The 21,896-nt window shown below is 33.7% G+C and overlaps 1 protein-coding gene across 1 annotated transcript in view; it reads right to left on the bottom strand.

Moving 5' to 3' along the window:
• Nucleotides 1-926: 926 nt before the first annotated feature.
• LOC132904724 (uncharacterized) overlaps nucleotides 927-21,896 on the bottom strand; it is a 28,839-nt gene continuing 7,869 nt past the window's right edge. The window contains 3 exon segments of the mRNA XM_060955438.1: nucleotides 927-3,092; nucleotides 3,178-3,260; nucleotides 3,795-5,041. Coding sequence (XP_060811421.1) covers nucleotides 2,924-3,092; nucleotides 3,178-3,260; nucleotides 3,795-5,041 — 1,499 coding nt within the window. The 3' untranslated portion in view covers nucleotides 927-2,923.

Below are 21,896 nucleotides of genomic sequence, written 5' to 3'. Positions count from 1 at the left end.
AATCTTGATTCTGTAAGTATGATAATATAACCATAGTGTTCAAAGAATAGGAAATCAAAATATATGACTATTTCAGCTTGTTGAAACAGTTTAATAATATGTAAAAATACAATTTTATAGTTTACATGTACATCTATGTTTATATATACGTAAGTACATATATACCATTGATCGTTTTAGATAATAAATGCTGTAAACATACTGTAAAATAAAAATAGGGATAAATAGAAGCTTTTTAAGTTTATGTAATATGTAAATAGCAAATCTGAAAGATCCTAAGAAGTGTATCAGAAAAAGTATAGAATCCAAAAATGACCAAATATTATTTCATTTTATAAGAGTTTTATTTGAAGAAGCTATTACATCTTTATATACTGTAACATTAAATTTGAATACAAGTTTATCTTAGGATAAGTTAAGTTAGTAATTTTGTTATATACGTACATAAAATAATACAAAATATATAAAACTAAATTCTATTTGTTTGTTGCTCATATTCTGGAAATATATAAGTGGAGTATAAACATATAAACATATTGTGGAGTTCTCTGATTTTAATACCACCCAATATCGATAAATGTCATATATATATATATATATATGCAGTATCGAGGGAAAACCCTAAGAAATTGAGATCTACTTGACCATGGATTGTTCACGTCTCTGAAACTTGTGCGTGCCGGGCATACCGGAGTCATGCTATAAGGGGAGGCCGTTAATTAATTGAGAAGCGAGTATTGTCAGGTTGCCAAGGAGTGTGGTCAGCGTGAAAAAGAGCGTTGGAACCGTTGTAACGAGAGTAGCGAATGACAAATGGTGACTACGTGTATATAGATTGGCCGTACATCATACTTGATTTTGTGTTGACGTGAACGATATTAAAAACTACTAGCACTATACTCTCCCCCATTACATTACACGATATGTACACACACACACACACACACACACACACACACACACACACACACACACACACACACACACACACACACACACACACACACACACACACACACACACACACACACACACACACACACACACACACACACACACACACACACCATATATCGTGTAATGTAAAACTTATATACTCCTCTCCGTACCTCTCTGTACCCCTCGGATCAATCTTTGTTTTTAAAGAGAGCTATTCATTTACTTCATACCTCTATTAAGTACACGTCCTTGCCCTGACCGTGACCGCGTCCCATTAATCTAGGGCATCCATAAATCTAGGGCACCCATAAATCTAGGGCACCCATAAATCTAGGGCACCCATATTCGGATTAAATCATAAATAATTATTTCTCAGCTTTATTATTTAAATACAGCTATAATAATAATAAAAAAAAAAAACTGGACTAAAGTATCGGGGACCTTTCCAAACATTTCAAAAGAAAAACTCCAATGTCCTTTCATCTCCGACATATATGTATATATATAATATGTCACACCTACTTTTATCATCAAGTGACATTAAAAAACACAATGTATTGCGTTATCACATTCTCTGCAATTTCCGTATTATTAGCGAGAAGGGAGGTAGTATATTCAGGTAGATTACGAAAGGAACTAATATAATTGTGCTCGACAGAGATGTAACAGGTGCAACTACGCTGCGTGTTATTCATAACGAACAGTGCTTCGGCATCTCGAACATCTACACATCTTGATTTGCAAATAGCTATGCACAGTTGCAACAGATTTAATAAGGTCTCAGAACACTTAACTCGTCCTTCAACGTTTTACAACTTGCAAGATTTCTACGTTGAAAGATACATTATCAATTTGCCAATAAGTTACTTTCAAACACAAACTTATTATTTGTATATTAATTGTTGTTAATATCTTCTCTAATTATAGATATACTTATTATTATTATTATTTTTTTTTTTTGCATCGTAATAATTGTTATTACGCGTTTTCTTATTATCTGAATGATATAATTTTATTACAATTATTAAGTTGTAAATACTGAATTTATTCAAAAATAATGAAGCAAAGATAATTGTTCAGAATCAATTAAATGTATGAAGCAAATTCAATACATTGTACATTATGCATCGCAACATTTCTTTCGTTACAAAAAAAAAGTTATTAATTCATGAATTTAATTAGTACTGATTAGTATTTTTCTTCTCAACTATAAACGAGTTATATAAGACCTATGCTTAATGAAAGGATATATCTGTTACCCACATAAACTCGTTATTCTCAATAAATTGCAGACATTCGATATTTTATTAAGTTTCCTCATCCACTAGCAGCAGCTCATCAATAATGAAAGTTCGTTATTGATCCAAGAATTGATATATCATAAAGAGTATGTGCGTATAGCAGCATCGAGAAAATGTTCAAAATCGTTTCTTTTTTCTTTTTTCTTCGAAAACGAAGCGTCTTCGACTTGTTCTCTCACGATTATATGAAATAGATACAATGGCTCATAAAAGTATTTTGCAACTACTATTTTTATGATAGAAAAGCCAAAAACCAATCTGAAAATATACATAAAAGTTATTTACAAACATATATATTTAATAAAGATTAGCACACAGCATTAATAGCCTCCTTGGTATGCCTAGAAAAAATCTCAAAAGTGGTTCCAGTAAATATTTAGGCTTATTTCATACATATGGAAAATGTTTGATGAAATGTTAAATGACTGTTTAAATACTTTATTGATTTCTACAAAATATCTGCATACTTGTGTTAGGTGTTTTGTAATATCTATGTATATTTTCAGATTTGCTAAAAACTTTACCAATATAGCTATGACAATCGGATTTTGTTACAATACTAATGACATTTCAAAATGTTTCTTTCAAGACATATAGTATAGTATATTCATAAAAGGTGTCTTCTGCAAGAATATGAATACCTTCATGAGCAACTGTATAAAAAGAATGCCGTTACTTGACTCCTATTTTAATCTTCTAAAAGCTTTCCTGATCTTTCGTGGATTGAGTAATCGAGTGGGACTGATCATTGGGCGGTAATTGATGGTGGCAGTATTTTGTTGTACTAGAGTAGACGCAGTATTTCGTTGTACTCGAGTAGACGCAATATCTCGTTGTACTTGAGTAGGTGCACTAAAACAACACATGGCAACACATTTTTTTATGGAAAAAAGATCCTGCTATTAATGTGTAAAATAATTTTATATTTTGTACATACTTAAATTCATAAACACTAAAACGGAACGATGGTCTAGTATTGGGATTAAAATTAAATCCTTCGGACTGGATTGAACCAGGTTCCTAAAAAGGAAATCATATATTAATCATAATAATGTTAATCATTTGTAAAACACAATCATTAACATAGTTGGTATCGCGAACCTCTAATATACTACAATACAATTTTGTAAATTTCTTTCTATACCGCTGTAAAAGTGCTTTCAAAAATAGGAATACAGTAACTCTTATCAGGTCATCGCATTATTCGAAATACTGTTTATCGATAAGTCATGATAGTCATATCTTATGATAGTAGCAATGGAATTTGAAAATGTTACGTATAACGTATATAATATTAGGTTGTCCGAAAAGTTTCTTTCGTTTTATAAGGAAATAATAGATGCACAACATTTTATTTTTATTATATTATTTTACTGAATTTTGAATGAAACGAAAGAAACTTTTGCGACAGCCTAATCTATTGCTAAAAGATTTTTACGAATGTTCGGTGTGTACAGAAGAGTGTACAAAGGGTGTACAGAATATAACAGAATAAATCGATTATCTAATATGCTAGGAATTTTTTCAGTGACTTAATACTTTTAGTTTACTTACAGCTGTATGATCTCCTGGTGACGAATCAAAATTAAACGCGCATTCTAGAGGAATAGATGATGAAGTAGACAATTGTTGACTTTGGGTAACAGGTTGCGATGTAGAAAATGAACTTGTAGTTGGACATTGCGGAAATGCTGCTAGTTCCGGATTAGGTCCGTTAAATGTATAATCGGTGGAATCAATCGATATTTGAATCTGAGTCGATACAGGGGGTATCATATTCGTAGGAAAATTGAATCGAGTCCCAGGCATTACAGCCGGTTCAGTAGGAATGGCGTTAAATATAAATTTTTGATGTACACGTATAAGAGGCGTTGACTCGCCGGTAGACGTTCTAACAGTACTATCACCAGATACTACTGATGTCACTGACAATGTGCCACGTACAGTTGGCATCCCGAGTGTTGTATTATATGTTGTTTCTTTTTGGTTTGTTGGTGTTGAATCGCAAGCTGCAGGTTTATTTTCTAGCACTGGAGAAGTGCAAGATTTACGTGAAATTGCGCCACCAAATTCACATTGTTTATTAGATAAACTAAAAGTAGCTGGTTTTAAAATTGATGATTTGGATGTTTCAGACTTATGCAAAGTTTGTGCTGCAGTAGGTACTTGGAATGCTGGACTTGATAATGTTGTTGTCGTTGTTGCTTTCCAACAGAAAGGCGTAGATCTACTCTCTGCGTTATCACGCGCTGACTCTTTACTTTCTGACGTTGGAGAACCAAGAAACTGACTCGTACTTGTGTCACCAAATGAATATTGTTTTTTAGATAAACTAAAAGTAACTGGTGTTAAAATTGACGATTTGGGAGCTGGAAATTCAAGGTTATTCCATTTATCGGTCCATTCTTCTTGGCATGCACGTGAAACTGGTTCAAGTGTTTGTGCAGTTTTTACGTATTTATTATTTGACAATGTTAGAGCATTAAAAGCGTTGGAAATATGTAATGTATCTACTATTGTACTAGAAGTCTTAATCGCTGGAAATTCTGGCATTGAGTCTTTCTTCAGATTTTCTGAATCTTGCTTTACATCGGCCTTTGCATCATCACCTTCAATTCTTCGAAATTTATTTCTATTTTCTGAGATCGACGAAGCTGTATTTGTATTTTTTCCTCCTTCAAACATGTCGCATATAAAGTTACTTTTAGATATTGTAACATCAATCTCCTGTTGGCCATCTCTGTTAATATCAAATTTAACATTGGCAATATTTGCAGAGATAGATTTAGTCGACGTTGTACCTGGAAATGATTAAATCCTGATAGCAATATTAGCAGTAGAGTTAGCTATATTACAATTTCGACAAAAATAACAGAAATAATCGAATTAACAATTAATGCAGTGAACTGTATAGAAAATGTTTTATTATATATTTCACATATTTTTATAATGTCTTCCTTTTTTAATTGTCCTCGTAATATTATACAAATTCGGAAATTTTAAATTGTACAAAATAGTAGGTCACATTAATATTCGGACCGTCTAAACCAGAATTACTTTTTAGAAATTGGACCAGAGGACTTGAATTTCTTGGAGAAGTTAAAAGGATTAGATTACCAAATGATATGGAAGATAGACTTGGAAAGAAATTGCAATTAGTTGGGATTGCGAAGAAAACAGTAATAGTCATTTGGCATGACATTTTTATCTAAACCTGTAATGACTATTACGATCTTCTAACGATACGTTTCGTAGACTTATGTAGGTTATGTACATGCTTCAAGTTTCATCGAAATCAATTGATGCAGAAAGATGTAAGAATTGTTAGATAGATGTAGAATTGATAGATGTGGAAAACAGGTTTCGTTATTTGCAATTTTATACATATTGCAGTTTTCGCCATTTTGAATATTTAGTTTATACCAATATTGATCGACGAACATTGAGCGCACAGTAGGGGCTAATTAATCAAAATGAAACATTTCATACCACATTATTTACGACGATTAAAAGCAGTTCAGTGAGCATTTAAAGGATTAATCACTTAGAATATAACACGATTTACATATCCACATTTAACACATAGTTAGACAAGCAGAATACACAAATCTGTAGTTAACAGTTATAAATCAATATGAATGATATATGAAATTCGAGATAAAACACAGGATAACCGAATAAGCCAACGCCCAAATCACGTTGAGTACACTCGTTCCCGTCCGAACACGAGAAACTTAAGCAACGCTGGGCACGGGTGGGGTAGTACTAAGATAGGTGATCACTAGGAGGAGGGAACTGCGTGTGGTGTTGGTTTTTTCAGAGGAGATCAGCCCAACATTGAACTGGTTGAGAAGATGAAGCGAGCAGTAATTGAACGAAGAAGGAGATATACGGAGCATGAAAAAGGACAACCCTGATGATTGCCGACGCCCCGGGTATATTTTTACTGGGGTTGTCAGCCCTCAAAGCAGAGAAAGGAGGGCGGGGAAGGGTTTTTAGTGGGTATGGCAACAACATCATCCGCCCGAGTCCCCCACATAACCCCAGTGATGCGGGTCAATGGGTATGCGTAACAGCATTTTTTTCCCCTCCTCGCGCAAAAAAAAGAAAAAAAGGACAACCGAATAAAATAGCCAAGCATAATATGATAGTTTGATAATGGAATCTTGAAGCAGTTTCCTTCGTTCAATGTTACACTATTTTCTTTTACTATTTATGAACAAGGCAATTGTCGAAATGATTGCAAAATGTATTATAATAAAACAGATCGTATTTTTACGGATTGGCAGTTGTGACCGATTTGTAGATTTGTTTAACAATTGCAGTGACATCGTGATGAATTGTGGGGATACACTCCGGCATAATACAGGCTCAGAATCGCGTAATGATAGAAAAACTTTTCCTCCTTTTCCTTTTTTTTTTTTTTTTTTTTTTTTTTTTTTTTTTTTTTTTTTTTTTTTTTTTTTTTACGAGTTTTTAAGATCATCATTTTCCGAAAATGGAATTCTATCGTATGTTCTTTTATATTTTCTCTAATCGTTACATTTATTTATTCTTTATAGAATAATATTAAGATTCTTTGCCTTAAAATGCCTTCGTACTTACGTAACTCATTTTGAGATAGCAGAGGCATGATCATTATGAATATGTTTTCACACACGGACAATAATTCAGTCACGTAGCAGGTGGCAGGTAGCAGGTACATAAAACATATAATTTAACAAACACGAAGATGGCACCCAGCTGGGGGCAGCCACCCACCTGCTATATTTTATTTTTATTCTTTTATTACCAATAAATAAGATATAATATTTTACCAAATGTCCTTCAGGACAAATTGTAAAAACCAAGATAAACTAAAAAAAGATAAAAAAAAAAATAAAAAAAAATAATAAAAACGTAGCATGCAGAGCTGAATTTTATCTGTCCACTTTGAAGAATCACTACGGTTGAAACGAGGATAAAAAGTCGCATTTATGTTGTTTCATTTTAGTACACACAAATGGAAACAGCGTTTATCCGTCGCATCTGTGCGAAGTGAAATATAAATTCGCCGAAAGCGACGTTTTCCGACGAATTGTTCGCTGTATCGATCCGCAGTGAGAGAGTGTAAATTTGACTTTACTTAGAACTCGCAACTACGAGGAACAGTAAGTAATTCCAACATAGAAATTCTCCACGAATTCCAATCTAAAACCTTAAGATCCTTAATAAATGCACCTTTGTACGTAAACCCTCCAATTAGTCAACTACTCGAGTTGTTGGAACAGATCCGCAGGCTAAAAAGACATTATATCTTATACCTAAGCACTAGATTCAAATAGAATCAAATATATTATAAATACTTCTTAATCATGTTATAGTACCACGTCAGATAAATTTATTTAAAATTCTCTAACGAGAATTGATTGTAAAATAAACGCAAAAAAAAAAAAAAAAAAAAAAAAACATATAACTTGACCAAACTACTGACCGCGTTTGACTGACCGCGTCTATACAAAGCATCTGTCGATAACTGCTGCTTAAAACAACTGCAAAACGATTGACAAAGGAAACTAATGTATAAGCATCTTTTGTGTGCTTTATTGATACCGTTCAACGTTCAATATTTTTCATCATATAATTGCAATCCTCTAAAGTTACCTCGAGAATATCGGTATTAAATAACTATTTAATTATTTGGTTATAACTAAAAGTTCCTAACATAATTACAATGTTTCATCTACTTTGTTACAAATGCGTAGCTGATAAAGTTACCTTATTGCAATTACGACGCAATAACTGCAAAATAAAGACTGTACGTATACTTATATTATAAAAATCGTGCAAATAGAATAACAACGGATTGGTGTCCATTTTTTTCTTTTTTCTTTTTTTCTTTTTTTTTTTTTTTTTTTTCTTTTTGGATTACCGATAACTGATAAATTAACGTATTACGAACGTTTTACAGATTAAAACCACTAACAAGCTTTAGGATTTTTATCTGATTTTAGTAAGCACGGTTACCTTCGAATAACAGTAATCCTGTTTTCAACTGTGCATTTTTACACCCGGATGAATATATACTGAAGCAATCGCTTGATAAGTAAGTTTACCGTTTGACAAGGCACATCCTTGATAAGATCCTACTTACTACCAGTATTATATTCCACTAATTATGGATTAACGAGGCAGCCATTCTACATGGCAGTATAAGCAGGAAATGTAGAGTAGGATTCGTTTATACGATACTAGGTTAAAATTGACTTGAACTTCCCTTGAAAGCTTAAAATGGAGTTAAAATCTTTGCCAAATATGTCTTGAACTTGTATGATTCTGAATTATTTATTAATTCGGTTTGGTTTCTAAAGTGGGAGTGAACGATCGATAAAAGGTTCTACATCCTGAAATAAGTCAAGAATTTATAGAATGTGTTTTCACACGGCGCTTAAGTGAATACAGGCAAAAGTGAATCAATAAGAGAAGTTATTCTGCATTTCAAACTAAATCGAAAATGTAGAATAAAATTTCATAGTACCGTTTCTGGGAAAATAAGATTTGAAAATTTATCGAGTAGACGTGCAGCAAGTCGATTCTTAATTCAACGCATTAAACTCTATTTTCTTAAAGACGAAGCTTTACATAGAAGAAACTTGTTTTACATCTTTATTTTCGCAAGCATTAGCCAAATTCACATACATTAAACGAATTCGATTCTCTTGAAAAATCAGATAAATGGAAGAATGTTATTCTTTACTGCATACTTTTTACTTATTTTTGGAGATGGAATACCTCGTATTCCACATCTATCCTTCAAATTTTATTTTCCGTATAATATCTCGTATAATTTCTCGTACTAAGATGCAAGCAAGATGCTAGCAAGCCGCCCTTGAGAGAAGGTTGCTAGCGGGAAGCGTCGTTCCGAGAAAAGTAGATTTCCCGTACCTCCTCTTAGATGGATGGTAGATTTAAGGACTTATTAAAAATAAAGACTATTTGTCCGTTTGAAGGATTTTAATTAACGAAATTCTAAGAATTATAGCGGGTGTTCGGTCTAGCTCCCGTGGTGTCCCGTGGAAATGCATCGCCATCTGGTAATTATCTTGCCCGAAGAATAGGGTCTGTGTGTGGCGAGCCTCGGGGTAGATATCCATTACAACGTTCACTGTCAAGTATCGCTACGACTATTTCTTTTTAAAGGGAGCTATACAATTATTCTGTACCTTTGTTAAGTAAAACGTTTATTCCGTGGTCGTGGCTGCATCTGACAACCAGTTATCGCCTCGAATCCAAACTCGTTATCGCAAATCTCACACAATTATAATCGATTTAATTCACAAAGGTTTATAATAATCGGTTTAATTTATAAAGACAGTATTGGGATATTTTTCAACGAATTCCAAGGGGGGAGGCCCGGTGTCCTTTCATCTCCGACATATTTATATATATAGAGGTTTTCACGTACGAAAAGTTAAATTTATATATATTCTATACAATATTCCATAGAGTAACATTAGAAAGCGTTTTGCAATAATATCTTCAATCGTAGTAGTGTACATGTTCTTCCACTTAATTTCAATTTCGATTATGCTTTGTGAAAAGGCAGTAGTTCCTACGCTCGATAAGAACATAAAATTACAAATTTCACGTTTTCAACATTAACTGATAATTTAACGGGTAAAACCAATTTTAACGAGCGTTCGATCTAATCTTCAAATCACGTGTTTTTCTATAAATGCATCGAACCACTTCGAAACAATGATGGAAAGATTTTACGATAAAATACAAATATACATAAATATCTTAATAATTACCGTTAATAATTACCTAAATCGTCTAACAATATAATCACGCGCTATCCATTGCAACACGAACCAAATACGCTTAACTTTCAGATTGTAGAAGTTTGATAAAACGTTTTTTCATATATATATATATATATATATATATATATATATATATATATATTTCGTTGCATAATTTCGATACGAGATTAAATATTTCTTGTTTGAAGTAAAAATAGCAAATAAAAAGATTAATTACTCCAAGTAACTTTATTTGAAAATAACGCTTGAAAACGAATTATTATTGCTAGAATTGCATTTAATATCGTGCAAATATACATACAATTTCGCCATTACTAGCTTTATTACACATTCTGCAGTAGGTATTCTCAGAAGTAGGTATTTAAACTAAATACTGCGAGATAGAATGCTTGTCTTGTGAACAATTTAAGTTTCCAAGTCTGTGCAAATTATTGCGAAGCTTATAAAATGAGGTATGTGAGATATTCATAAGCTTATTCCACGGAATTTAATACACGGTTATACTGTAAATTTAATGCTTGAAAAGAGGAAGGTTTTTCTTCGAGTCGGGTTGTATACTACCGCATAAAAATTTAATCCTTTACACCACGTTAACGTTTAGATACATTATTTCATTATATATTTCGTCATATACTTTGCAATATATATCGCAAGATATATTTTATTCGCAACATTATTGCAATGATTTTATTCTTTATAACCAATATTGCAATATTGTATTTAGAAGTATTAGGACATTGGTGTGAAATTTGACGATTAACATGCAAAATATAAAAGTCAGAGTATCAACAGAAATCCACTTATATTTTCTCACGTGATCTGTAATTAGAGGTAACTTCAAAATCGTAATTTTATTTTTATACTTCCATGTATAATTCGTTAATTATTATAATAATCTTATAATATAGAATCACTTATTAATCAATCAATAACCGCTGTATACATACCTTGTAGTTTTATCTTTGTATCATTATTTCGTAATATGTTGGATGTAATTTACGATAATGTTATTGTATCTTTATGTTAAATAATGTATTCTACTTATTAACTTGCAGTATGATATGATTATGTATTATAATTTAGTCGCTGGAACCGTGTCATTTGCTATTGCCAATAATTAAATTCTGGACGTTTGTGCATATTAAATTTACAGAAAACGTATGATATATATACGCATATAAAATATGCGCAGTGCGTCAGCAGTACGTCAGTACATCATACAAGCTAATATGTCGAACATTATTATACATATAATATTTAACGATCAATATTTAACAGCACTTCTATAATTATTCTGATATGCGCAGTTTGCGCGATAAATTATCAGGTTTTTGCCCAAATTTGTAAATGTCAACTGATGAAGTTTATGCAGAACAAGGACGTAAAGTTGGATATTCACTATTATACACGTATAAGATGACAGTTGGATACTGTTGAAAATATTGATGATAGAAAAAAATCTAAAGAAAATCAAAAATATTGCACGGGGAAGAAAATTTAGTGTAATTGAATTTTTTGCACGAGGGCATTTCAAGTTCGCTAAACATAATGATGAATTCAACGACTATACTCATTCAAGGTCATTCAAAATCAATCTAAGTCACAGAAAATTTGGTGGTGTTCGTGGTCGATTTTACGAAGCCCACAAGGATTCTCTGTTGCTCGGTACATATTTCCTTGTTCCTTTGATTTTGTTAGTTATGGTACACGGTCGCTATCTACGAGGTTCCGCGAAAGGAAATCTACGTGGGCCATTCGTTTACCTTCTCGGTACATTATGTCAAAAGTAAAATTTTGTAAATAAGCCCACCACCTGTAAACCCCGTCATTCACTTTATTACTGGTTCCCTTCAACGAATTACAATCAATAACAACAAGAAATTCCCGTCCATGTAGATAGTGGCGAAAATGTTTAACGGCGTTTACAACTGCCAACGTCTCTAGTTCATACGAATGATACGTAGAATCCACGGGACTAGTTTTCTTACTATACTATACTATTCTATTAGCCGGTTTTTACCGTCGACCTTATTGGTCAAAATAGCCCCGTATCCACGCGATCTAACGTTAGGATGTAATTCTATCGGATAATTAATTAGGGTCGAACATCATTTACGCCAGTTCATCAGTCAGGACGGAAATTACCTTTTGGCTTATATTTTCATGTTTATCTGTCCAATTTAAGGTAAGCAACAAGATACGAGTAGGCGAGGTCGCCCAAGACCTTGGGAACAGCCAAACGACGTCGTTACGTACTCGTATTGCCCGTTGGGGGTGAAAACTGCTGTACATTCTGTAGAATTAGGATGAATGGGAATTTCATGGAACTCGCTGGCCATGTTCGGGCTAATAAGAGGTAGAAGATATCGATCCGCGACAGTATTTTTATTTAGTTCCCGAAAATCTACGCACAATCTGTCCGAGCCGTCCTTTTTCTTTACGAGTTTTCTTTACATAACCGTGAATTACTAGGCCTTATAATTTTTACTCTAATTAATTCGCTTATTCTATCACGCATTATTCTTCGCTCTTTCTCGCTCAATCTATAAGGGCTTCTTCCTTGCGCGGCAACGTTTGGATCAATAAACCGTATTTCTAGCTGGCTCGTATCTACACGAGAGCGTGGGAAGCCCGTAACGAATGAACTTTTGAACTTTTCGAGAACAAAGATCAAACGACTTTAACCATGATCAAGTACCTCGGTATCAACTTCATAAACATCGATCTTCTTCTCAGCGGTTTTGTCACAGACATTAACAACTTTTGTTTTACAAAGAGCAAGACATTTTCTGTAATATTCACGTTAAAAGCTTGTCTTAAAATTTCACGATCAATCATGATATCATATTCCAAGTAAGTAACTATCAGCAAGGACATGAAAAATGATCTCCCATGTAAAACCATTAATACATACTGTGAACAAAATTTGTGATGTACATTTAATACAAGTGTTTTCTATCTATCCATCGCAGTATTACTAAATCACTCATTCTTTTGCCGGAAAATTTTGGGGCTACGGATTCTTCAATTAGTGAGCATTCAGCTCCCGAAACGATGTTAAATTGGAACGATTCACCCAGATGATTTAATCTACCAATTGGATCTTCCTCTACGCGGGAGTCTACTCGACGTTCGTTATTACAATCGTAGTTTTTCCTCCACAATAACGGACAATTAGGCGCGACATATCCCTTCTAGCGGCACTTGAAGCAAGATGCCGTCGATGATGTGGCTGATCGGTTTTCATCAGAGTTTCGTATATTCTTCACCTGCTCCAATTTTATCCTCTTGCGACAACCCGACATTCGATGTCCGTAGTGGCCACAGTGATGGCACTTTATCCGGGGCTTTCTGACGAAGCCGTCGGCTTCTCCTCGTCGCAGAGAAATCACATTTCACTCTGAAATTGATCTTCCGTCTCTATGTCATTCGTGAGTGCTAGTCGTTAGGAGAGTCGATCTTGTAGACCGAGGCAAAGAGCGGCGGCATTAATTATTTCGGCCGTCAATAAATTTTGCCATCTTGTCTTCAGAAGGGAACGGAGACGATTATCGTAAGCTCCTGAGGATTCGCTCTTCGACAGTCCTTCCTTGTATATCTCCATTAGCGCCGAGGTCGCCGTCTCTTGGCCACCAAAACGCGTGATGAAAAGTTCATTAATTACCGGCTAGGTAATTTCTTCATCGTTCAGTACTTGCGTAATCCAATGCGCTGCAGAACCCTCTAAAGCACGATTCAAGGCAGAAAATAACTCGCTGCCTCGTAAAGGATTTTCTTTCATCATTAGGTTAACGATTATGCACCATGCAGCCGGGTCGGCGCTCACGATACCGGGGTTAAAACGTGGTAGCGTTAAATTTCAAAGTCCGCCGCTCGATCTTTGTTCTCGCGGCTGGGTCAACTCGCGCACAATAGGTCACGAGCTGTTGCATCGTTACAATCGGCACTGATCCCACTTCTGTGATGTCGGGTTATCATTAAGATTAAAGTTAGGGGCATATAACGAATCTTCAGAGGAATTATTCATCGTTGTCACACAATCGAGGTAACGTTTATTAACACAAGTATGGATGTGACAATAACTATATAATAAGTATGGATGTTCGATAACGAATCCGCTGTCGACGGGATAACAGATGTACTTTGCTTAATTTTTTTCATTTTCAATAACTATCATCGACGATGGAAATTCTTTTTGACTAAGAATAATCACTAGCGTTATCGGCGATAAAAAACATTTTTGGATTATTTCTGACCAAATGGTTGGCAAAGCTGATATACATCTAAGAACAATTTATTTGTTATATACATATATGCAAAATGCAGAGGATAGTCGTAGTACAATCGGAAACAGGCTGATTCTACATGAAAAAATAAGTCGAAACTGTAAAATAAAATTTGTTCATATGACGCTTCGTTTCTGATCAAATTTTCAAAATCAAATTTGAAAATTTGTCAAGCATACTTTAATTTTCCTATGTTTTTCCTATATTTTTTTACTTATTTTCAAATGAAATTTAAATCCCTGTCGATTATTTACCCTTATCCGGAATTAAGCAAATTTAGGTATATTTGTCAAATCTTCAAAGTCGATTTTCTTGAAAGCGAAGCCGCAGACGAACGAATACCATACGAAATTGCTTTCATATTTTTCACGTGGAATCACCCCTGCCGGGTCGTACTGCGACTACCGCTCCATCTCGTGTAATAAAATTTTTCGATATGAAATAGCATTTATATTAACTTTTATTCTTACAGTAGATTTCAATTTAATATCTATAATTCGAGAGGGTAACATTTTTGTCCAAATATTGGCTTCGTAAAGACGTCAAAATCCGTAAACGTCAAGCTTTGACAAATAATTTGAAACTTGGTAAACTAGATTTGAGACTTGGTAAACTTGGAAACTAAGATCTTTCAATTCGTTACGTTTCTACGTTCTCGTGATCCCACGAAAAACAGTTTACAAGCTTCAACGTTCCGTCTCTCATGTTACAACCCCTGGTTAACTCCCCAATCTAATTTTTCTGCGCTGATTTGATTCGCTTGCCGAGCGGATTTCAAATTGTATCTACCGATCGATTTGTTGACCAGGCACGTTTCACTTTCGCGACACGACGACTGCGTTTATTCGCAGCAAACGTATTACGTTACATGGAATGTAAAAGCTCCAACACGATACGAGAACAAAGAGGGGCTCTAGTCCCGTTGAAAATGTTTCCGCGGTCGAGGCATACGAGCCGACTCTCCACCTCACTCGCTTTTTCCCTGCCTCGTCCATGATAAAACCAATAGATCGCCTTGGTCGAACAGGAAAAAATTTGATCTCATCTTGTTAATATGAACGTTCCTCCTCCTTAAGCACCAAATGCCGAAGATTTTATGGAAATGGCACGGCTGTTATATTCCTTCGAGGGGGAGCAATGATCGCATAGGCACTATCGGTTTCCATTATACGTCTCGATTCCATATTGTCGATCGCCTATTTGAGGGGGTTGAACGATAGGCGGAAGTATCAGAGGTCGAGGGTTGAAGCTTAGGGAAACGGAGATTGTAACTACAGGTCGGTTAGAGGTATTGCATCGTAATGTTCCGTTGCAGTGTACCGTTGCTCGTAAGTATAGTCCATAAACGTTGGTAATCTGTGACGATATCATTGATAGCTGATAATGTATCTAGGCAATTGAAACGATTTGCGACAACATTATTTAGATTTATTTAAAGTGTAGAAATTAATGGTAAATATGATTATAATTAGAAGTCTAGTATAGTAATTAAAAAAACTATTGGCACATACTGTTATTCTCCAATGAAGCAGTCTTCCGTCAGATTTTGTTCGTCAAACTTTTGTAACCATATTAAAGTACTACTGATATGAAAATGATATTGATAATGAAATGTAGTATATTTTGACCTAATTAATTAGCATGTAAATGCTGTAATAAATAGAATGGTATGCCGATAGTTTCTGTAGCCACGTGTGCCTTTTTATGCAATCACCAAACTATAATAATAAATTATCTATTAAAAAACAGCAACATTATATTTTCCCATCTAGCGTGTACAATTTGCTATTTAAATATCGCTGATTTTAATATCGGAAGTCAAATTACAACTTACAAAGAGATCTGCAAGATTTCTCTTTATCTAATTTATAATCAAAAGATTAAAAAGTTAAAAAATTTGTAGCTGAAGACTTCGTCAATAGTTTTGTAATATTTTACGATTACAAACACCAGTTTTATCGTTGCGTATTAGCTTCGAAAAATTAATTCAATCCGACCATAATATATTATTATATGAAACTAAAGTAATTACGAATGTAGTTATAATAATTTATTCTTAATTTTGTAAAATATACATCAAAAATAAACAAGTGTCTTAATACTTTTTAAGAGTAATGCACACTTTGGTCGATTTGTATGAACAAGACACGAATGCTACTAAAACACATGGTAGAACAAATAAACATCCAGGACCACTTTATTCTCTGTTACAGTCATCCCTGAATATCATAACAGCCTGTTATGCCCGGAGCTATCAAATATTATGGAAGAGTCTTGTTACCGAAAGAATCCATTGTTTTTAGCTCACTCGGTGATAAAGCTATATATACAGTAGATATGATGGAAACGGATTGAATAAATTGATAGATAGAATATTGTGATTAACCGAGGCAATAATATTTAATGTTATTTAACATCTAGATCAATCAGGTATTCAATTCAATCAGTACGACACTGATATAGTTTTAAATGAATAATTATTCCACAACAGGATTATGAAAGATGATTAATTCATACGTTTTAGTAACATTCGTGCATTGTCAAGACAAATCAATTAACATATCCAAATACATAGGAGCGAAATCCTACGTAAACATTACAATTTGGTTTAGACACATGTTTAATTTCAGAATATTATAATTTTAATTGATGTTCTACACTTTATACGACGTATGTTATTAATAATAACATGCACAGATTTTGTTATATAGTATACTTTAATGTCACGATCGTTTATCATATATATGTGAATTTTTAACAAATTAAAAACGGATAAAACGTAGAATATAGATAAATAAATATGACGGATGTAAGTGCAATGAAACAAATCAGCCTATTTCTACAACAAACTGAAATTTAACTTTCAGAAAGACTTTTAACAAACTAGGATTTAACCTAGCCGTTTAGAATGTTGTTCATCCTTATAAAAAGTAACCAATTTTTGTTCTCTTTCCATCAATCACGTACGTATTACGCGCAAATTCTGTCAAACATTTTTAAATACAAAGTGTAAGAATTGTCGATATTTCCAGGGAAATTCAAATTACTTTTCACTGAAATTTCATTGTAGCTTTGGAACGAAATATTTAATTTTTTGTTTCGACATAAATTGATTTATTTTTAGACATTTACAATTTCTATTTATTTGACAATCATCAAATAACGTGCCACACAAACTGTTGTCGTTTAATATTTTGCGACAGTGTTTAAAGAATTCATAGCTAGAAGATAAAGTACGCATTATAGGACTGTGTAAAATAGTACGTAGCAATTGAAATGCTGCACAAAGGAAATTATTTGATCGTTGACCCAATAGAAGTGAAATAGAAATAATTATGTCGTGTCTTATTATCGAGAAATAACCCTTTATCCTTGTTGAAAAATGTATAATAAAATTGGCCAAAATGTACGCCATGCTGTTGTGAGAAATTTATACGTTTCTAACGAATATTCCCGTTTTAAAATTTCATTAGTTACCGCTAAGGGCATTTCATTAAATCTTCCGACGAGAAGAGTAAACAGATAAACAAATTTAAAACCAGAATAATTATTTGCAGAAAGAGAGGAATGTGTTTTTCGATCAAATATGAGAGCATATACATCAGAAAATTTAGTCCAGCGTAAAACCAGAGAAAATTAATACCGTTGCAAAACAAATACACGTAATCCCCTCAGATATTAAACCGCCAATGTAATTTATTTTTGCTCCTCGCTACTTTTAATTTAGTTTTTATCTTTCCGCTAAATTTCATAAGATTTTTCATAAATTTTCATAAATTTTCACAAGTCTAATTTCCATATGTGCATAGTATTATAATATTTATACGTATCTAATATTTGCGTATTATTTTTCTATATTATATTATATTATATTATATTATATTATATTATATTAATAAATATTTTTACGTTATCCCTTTTATACGTATACACCTGCTAAATACTATAAAAAATACTACACTTTGAATGTTTCAAATATTTGTATATCGTCTCTTCAATTTTTACGTCTTTAAAATTGAACATTATTGATTATGACATTATTTCCTATTATATCCTATTATGGAAATTGTTAATTTTAGAGTCATCATTCTTATGGATCTGAATACATTTCTATGCGTACATTATTTTCGTTATAGTCTCCCTATTATCGTATTATAATAGACAGATCCATTGGTTATAAGTTAGACATATACGTACATTTTGCCTGTTTATTCTTTCCAATTTCAAATCTTAGTGCACAAATTGCAGATTTTTCGTATCTGTAGTCAATGATTGACCGGATTTGAAAGTAGTATATAAAAACTGACTGTTGCAGTTTTTCAGCAATGTCATATGATTCTTACAATATGACGACCAGATGCGTAAGTAGATGTGTAGAAAAAAAGATGAAAATAGTATAATAAATAGGAACAAGTTATATATAGATATATAGATAATATATACACTATATATATATTGCTCTCAACTGTTACAAAGACTTCGCGATATCAATGCTAGTAATATTTACTTATATTTTTATAATTATCGATAAATGTACTACAGAAATTGCGAACCACGCGAATAAGTGAACGCAAAAAAAAAAAAAAAAAAAAAAAAAAGAAAAAAGAAGAAAAAAGAAAAAAAGAAATTTTTTCAGGAAGTACCGAACCCTCTGATAATTCCTGTAAAATTCTACCGTAATTCAACACTCGCTTGTAAAATTCTACCGTAATTCAACCCTCACTGTGTTGCTTCCTACGCGCGAATAGAAGCTGGAGGATGCGCCAACGCGGTATGGATGACGGAAGGGGGAAGTTATCGATCGTCCGCCGCAAACACGGTCGAGGAGGCACGCTTCAAAAGAAACGTCCAAGCTACTGATGTTTAGAATAGTTGCGAAAGAACGTTTATGCAATACCTTAAGGACTAAAGACGATATTCTTTCGCTTTACCGACCATAACAGAGCCGATCCTCGCTGTCGAAGATTATACATTCCGTGAATCGACGAGCTGGCCATCGTTGACGTAATTTAACACCGTATCAAAGACCTTAAAAGTATTATAGTTCCTGTCAAACGAGCATCTAGTATCGAGATAACGAACCATTATTTTCCTATAGTACGTCATCATACGCCGTTTTATAATAGGTTCGATCGCGCGATGTAACACGATTTTGGTACCGTTTATCGTCTCACATGCGAAATGAATTTTACTTTTACTATGCATGACTTTCTGTATCAAGACTCTGATGAATTTTAACCTATTAACTAGGGTCATCCTTTGATCAAAAACTTCTATAACCGATCAAAGTCAACGACAAAACCAGCACAGCATAGACGCAATAACTTATATTATATTATTATATTATAATAATATAATAATTTTTGTAACCTCTATATAGATTTTCAGACTCGTTACAAATTTGAGCAGCGTAGTCACGATATATTTGTGTTTTATTACAATATTGGCGAAACTTCAAAATGTTACGTATAGCAAATAGAATATATGTGAGTCGCAACATGTGGACCATTTTGTCGATTTACATCAACAATTCACGAATGTTACTAAAATATATATAGATAAATGACAAATTAATAATCAAAGCCATATTTATTATCTTCTTGTGGAATCATTAGATTTTTTAAATTACGCATAACGGTTGTTACGTCGAATGACACCCTCATCGACCGGATCATCTACCGCGGGCAGACTGGCAACCAGATGTTCGCACATTGTCACGGCGCCCCTTCAATGTCGTGTTTCTAACCGTCGCTAGCGGTCCGCCGGCGTCGTATATCAATACAATGTATCGACGAGTGTATGGTTGCCACCTGGCCGCGAGTTCCAGAGACTTTTATCTCTTGTGACGCTCATATTAGTGTATGACTAATCGTTGAATATAGACGATATTTTAACCTATTAACACAGTGATAAATTCATTAAACCGCTCCGGTTATCCTAATCGAAACACGAGGAACCACTACTTCGCGGTGTCGATTACACGAATCGTAGTGAGAATTTACCCCTCTCGCTGACGCGTTTTCCCCGCGACCGCGTCTCTCCGCGGCCGCGTCTCTCCGCAAACGGTCGTAACAACGTTCGACGAGATAAATACGTCACATAAATACGTGATAGATACGTTTGCATATGGCCTTATACATAAATATGCAAAACATGCATCATACAAAGAACGTGAAATAAAACAATACATTTTTATAGTCTGCTAATCATTCTAACAAACTTCTATCTTTATATATTTCATTTTATTTATTATTTATTCATTAATTTCGTTCTCCTATTTGCATTCTATAAAAAAGCACATTTGCATAAACGTCAGCAGTGTCATAACATGTACAACGTACATATCTATAAAAATGTTCTATGGTAATTGTCGGAAAACTTTCATGAGCCACTGTGTGTAAGTAATACTTGACGTAACTGACAAGCAAAACATACATGGTGAACAAAGGAAAGAGAGAAAAAGAAAAAGAAAAGGGAAAAAAGAAAGAAAGAAAAGGAAAGAAAGAAAGAAAGAAAAGGAAAGAAAAAGAAAGAAAGAAATATTATAATGCAAACTGTAACAGCAGGTAGAACCGCAGAAAAATTCGACTCGATAACCGCAGGAATATCAATGAGCCGGTCGCATTCTTCGATTACAAATAGTTGTTATTGTGACACACGGCAAGCAGAACGTAATTTGCGTTGCTCGTTCGCGATGTGACTGTTAAAACAAACGAGTAACCGGCCCGTGGCTGTTCACTTCGAGAACATCAGAGCTCGTAATGGATGACAGCTATTAGTGTCTGGTGCACGCCCGAAAATTGCTGGCGTTAACTTTATCATCGTGGTCAGTGAAACTGTTGATTATTGTCGGTTACGGTTTAGACGGTATTGGACCATGCTGCAACAAATCATTGGAACGCATCGATTGCCCGGCTAAGCTTCACGCGATTGCTTTTTTCACGCACCGAGTGTGCCGATGGATACGATTAAAAATCAAATTTCGAATAATTTCATACTGGCCAAGGCAGATAGAAAATTGTTAACCTGTTGATAACTAGGTCATTTCTGAACCAGAAACGTCTACAATTAATGAATTAAAAATTTACAAAAAGAATCAACCTCGGTTAAATTAATTATAGTATTTGCAAATATACGTATATAAGTATTGTATACGTATGTACATATGTATGTACGTATGTACATCATTCGACAAGTAACGTCGAATTTTTAAAATGTAAAAATTTAGTTACATTCATTGACGAGTATATACCATTTGTTTCGTTCCTGGAACATGTTCTACCACTGAGGTAATTTTTAAATCCCTCTTTTATAAATATAAATAATGGAAAATATTCCTCTTAACTGGAAATTTTTCCGTAAATGAAACCTGTTAACGTAGCGCTTGAAAATAATAGCATTTATTCTTTTAATTACCAATTCTCGGTTTCTGCAGTTACCATTTCATTTTTATATTGAATTTCTATATTGAAAACATTGATACGTATATTAAATCCCAAATTGAAAACGATATTGATACAATATTTAGCTATTAACCGGTGTATACGGCAGTACACAATATAGAA

The sequence above is a fragment of the Bombus pascuorum genome, chromosome 2, assembly GCF_905332965.1.
Source record: "Bombus pascuorum chromosome 2, iyBomPasc1.1, whole genome shotgun sequence".
Classification (NCBI taxonomy): Eukaryota; Metazoa; Arthropoda; class Insecta; order Hymenoptera; family Apidae; genus Bombus; species Bombus pascuorum.
This window is presented reverse-complemented; position numbering and strand designations above follow the sequence as displayed.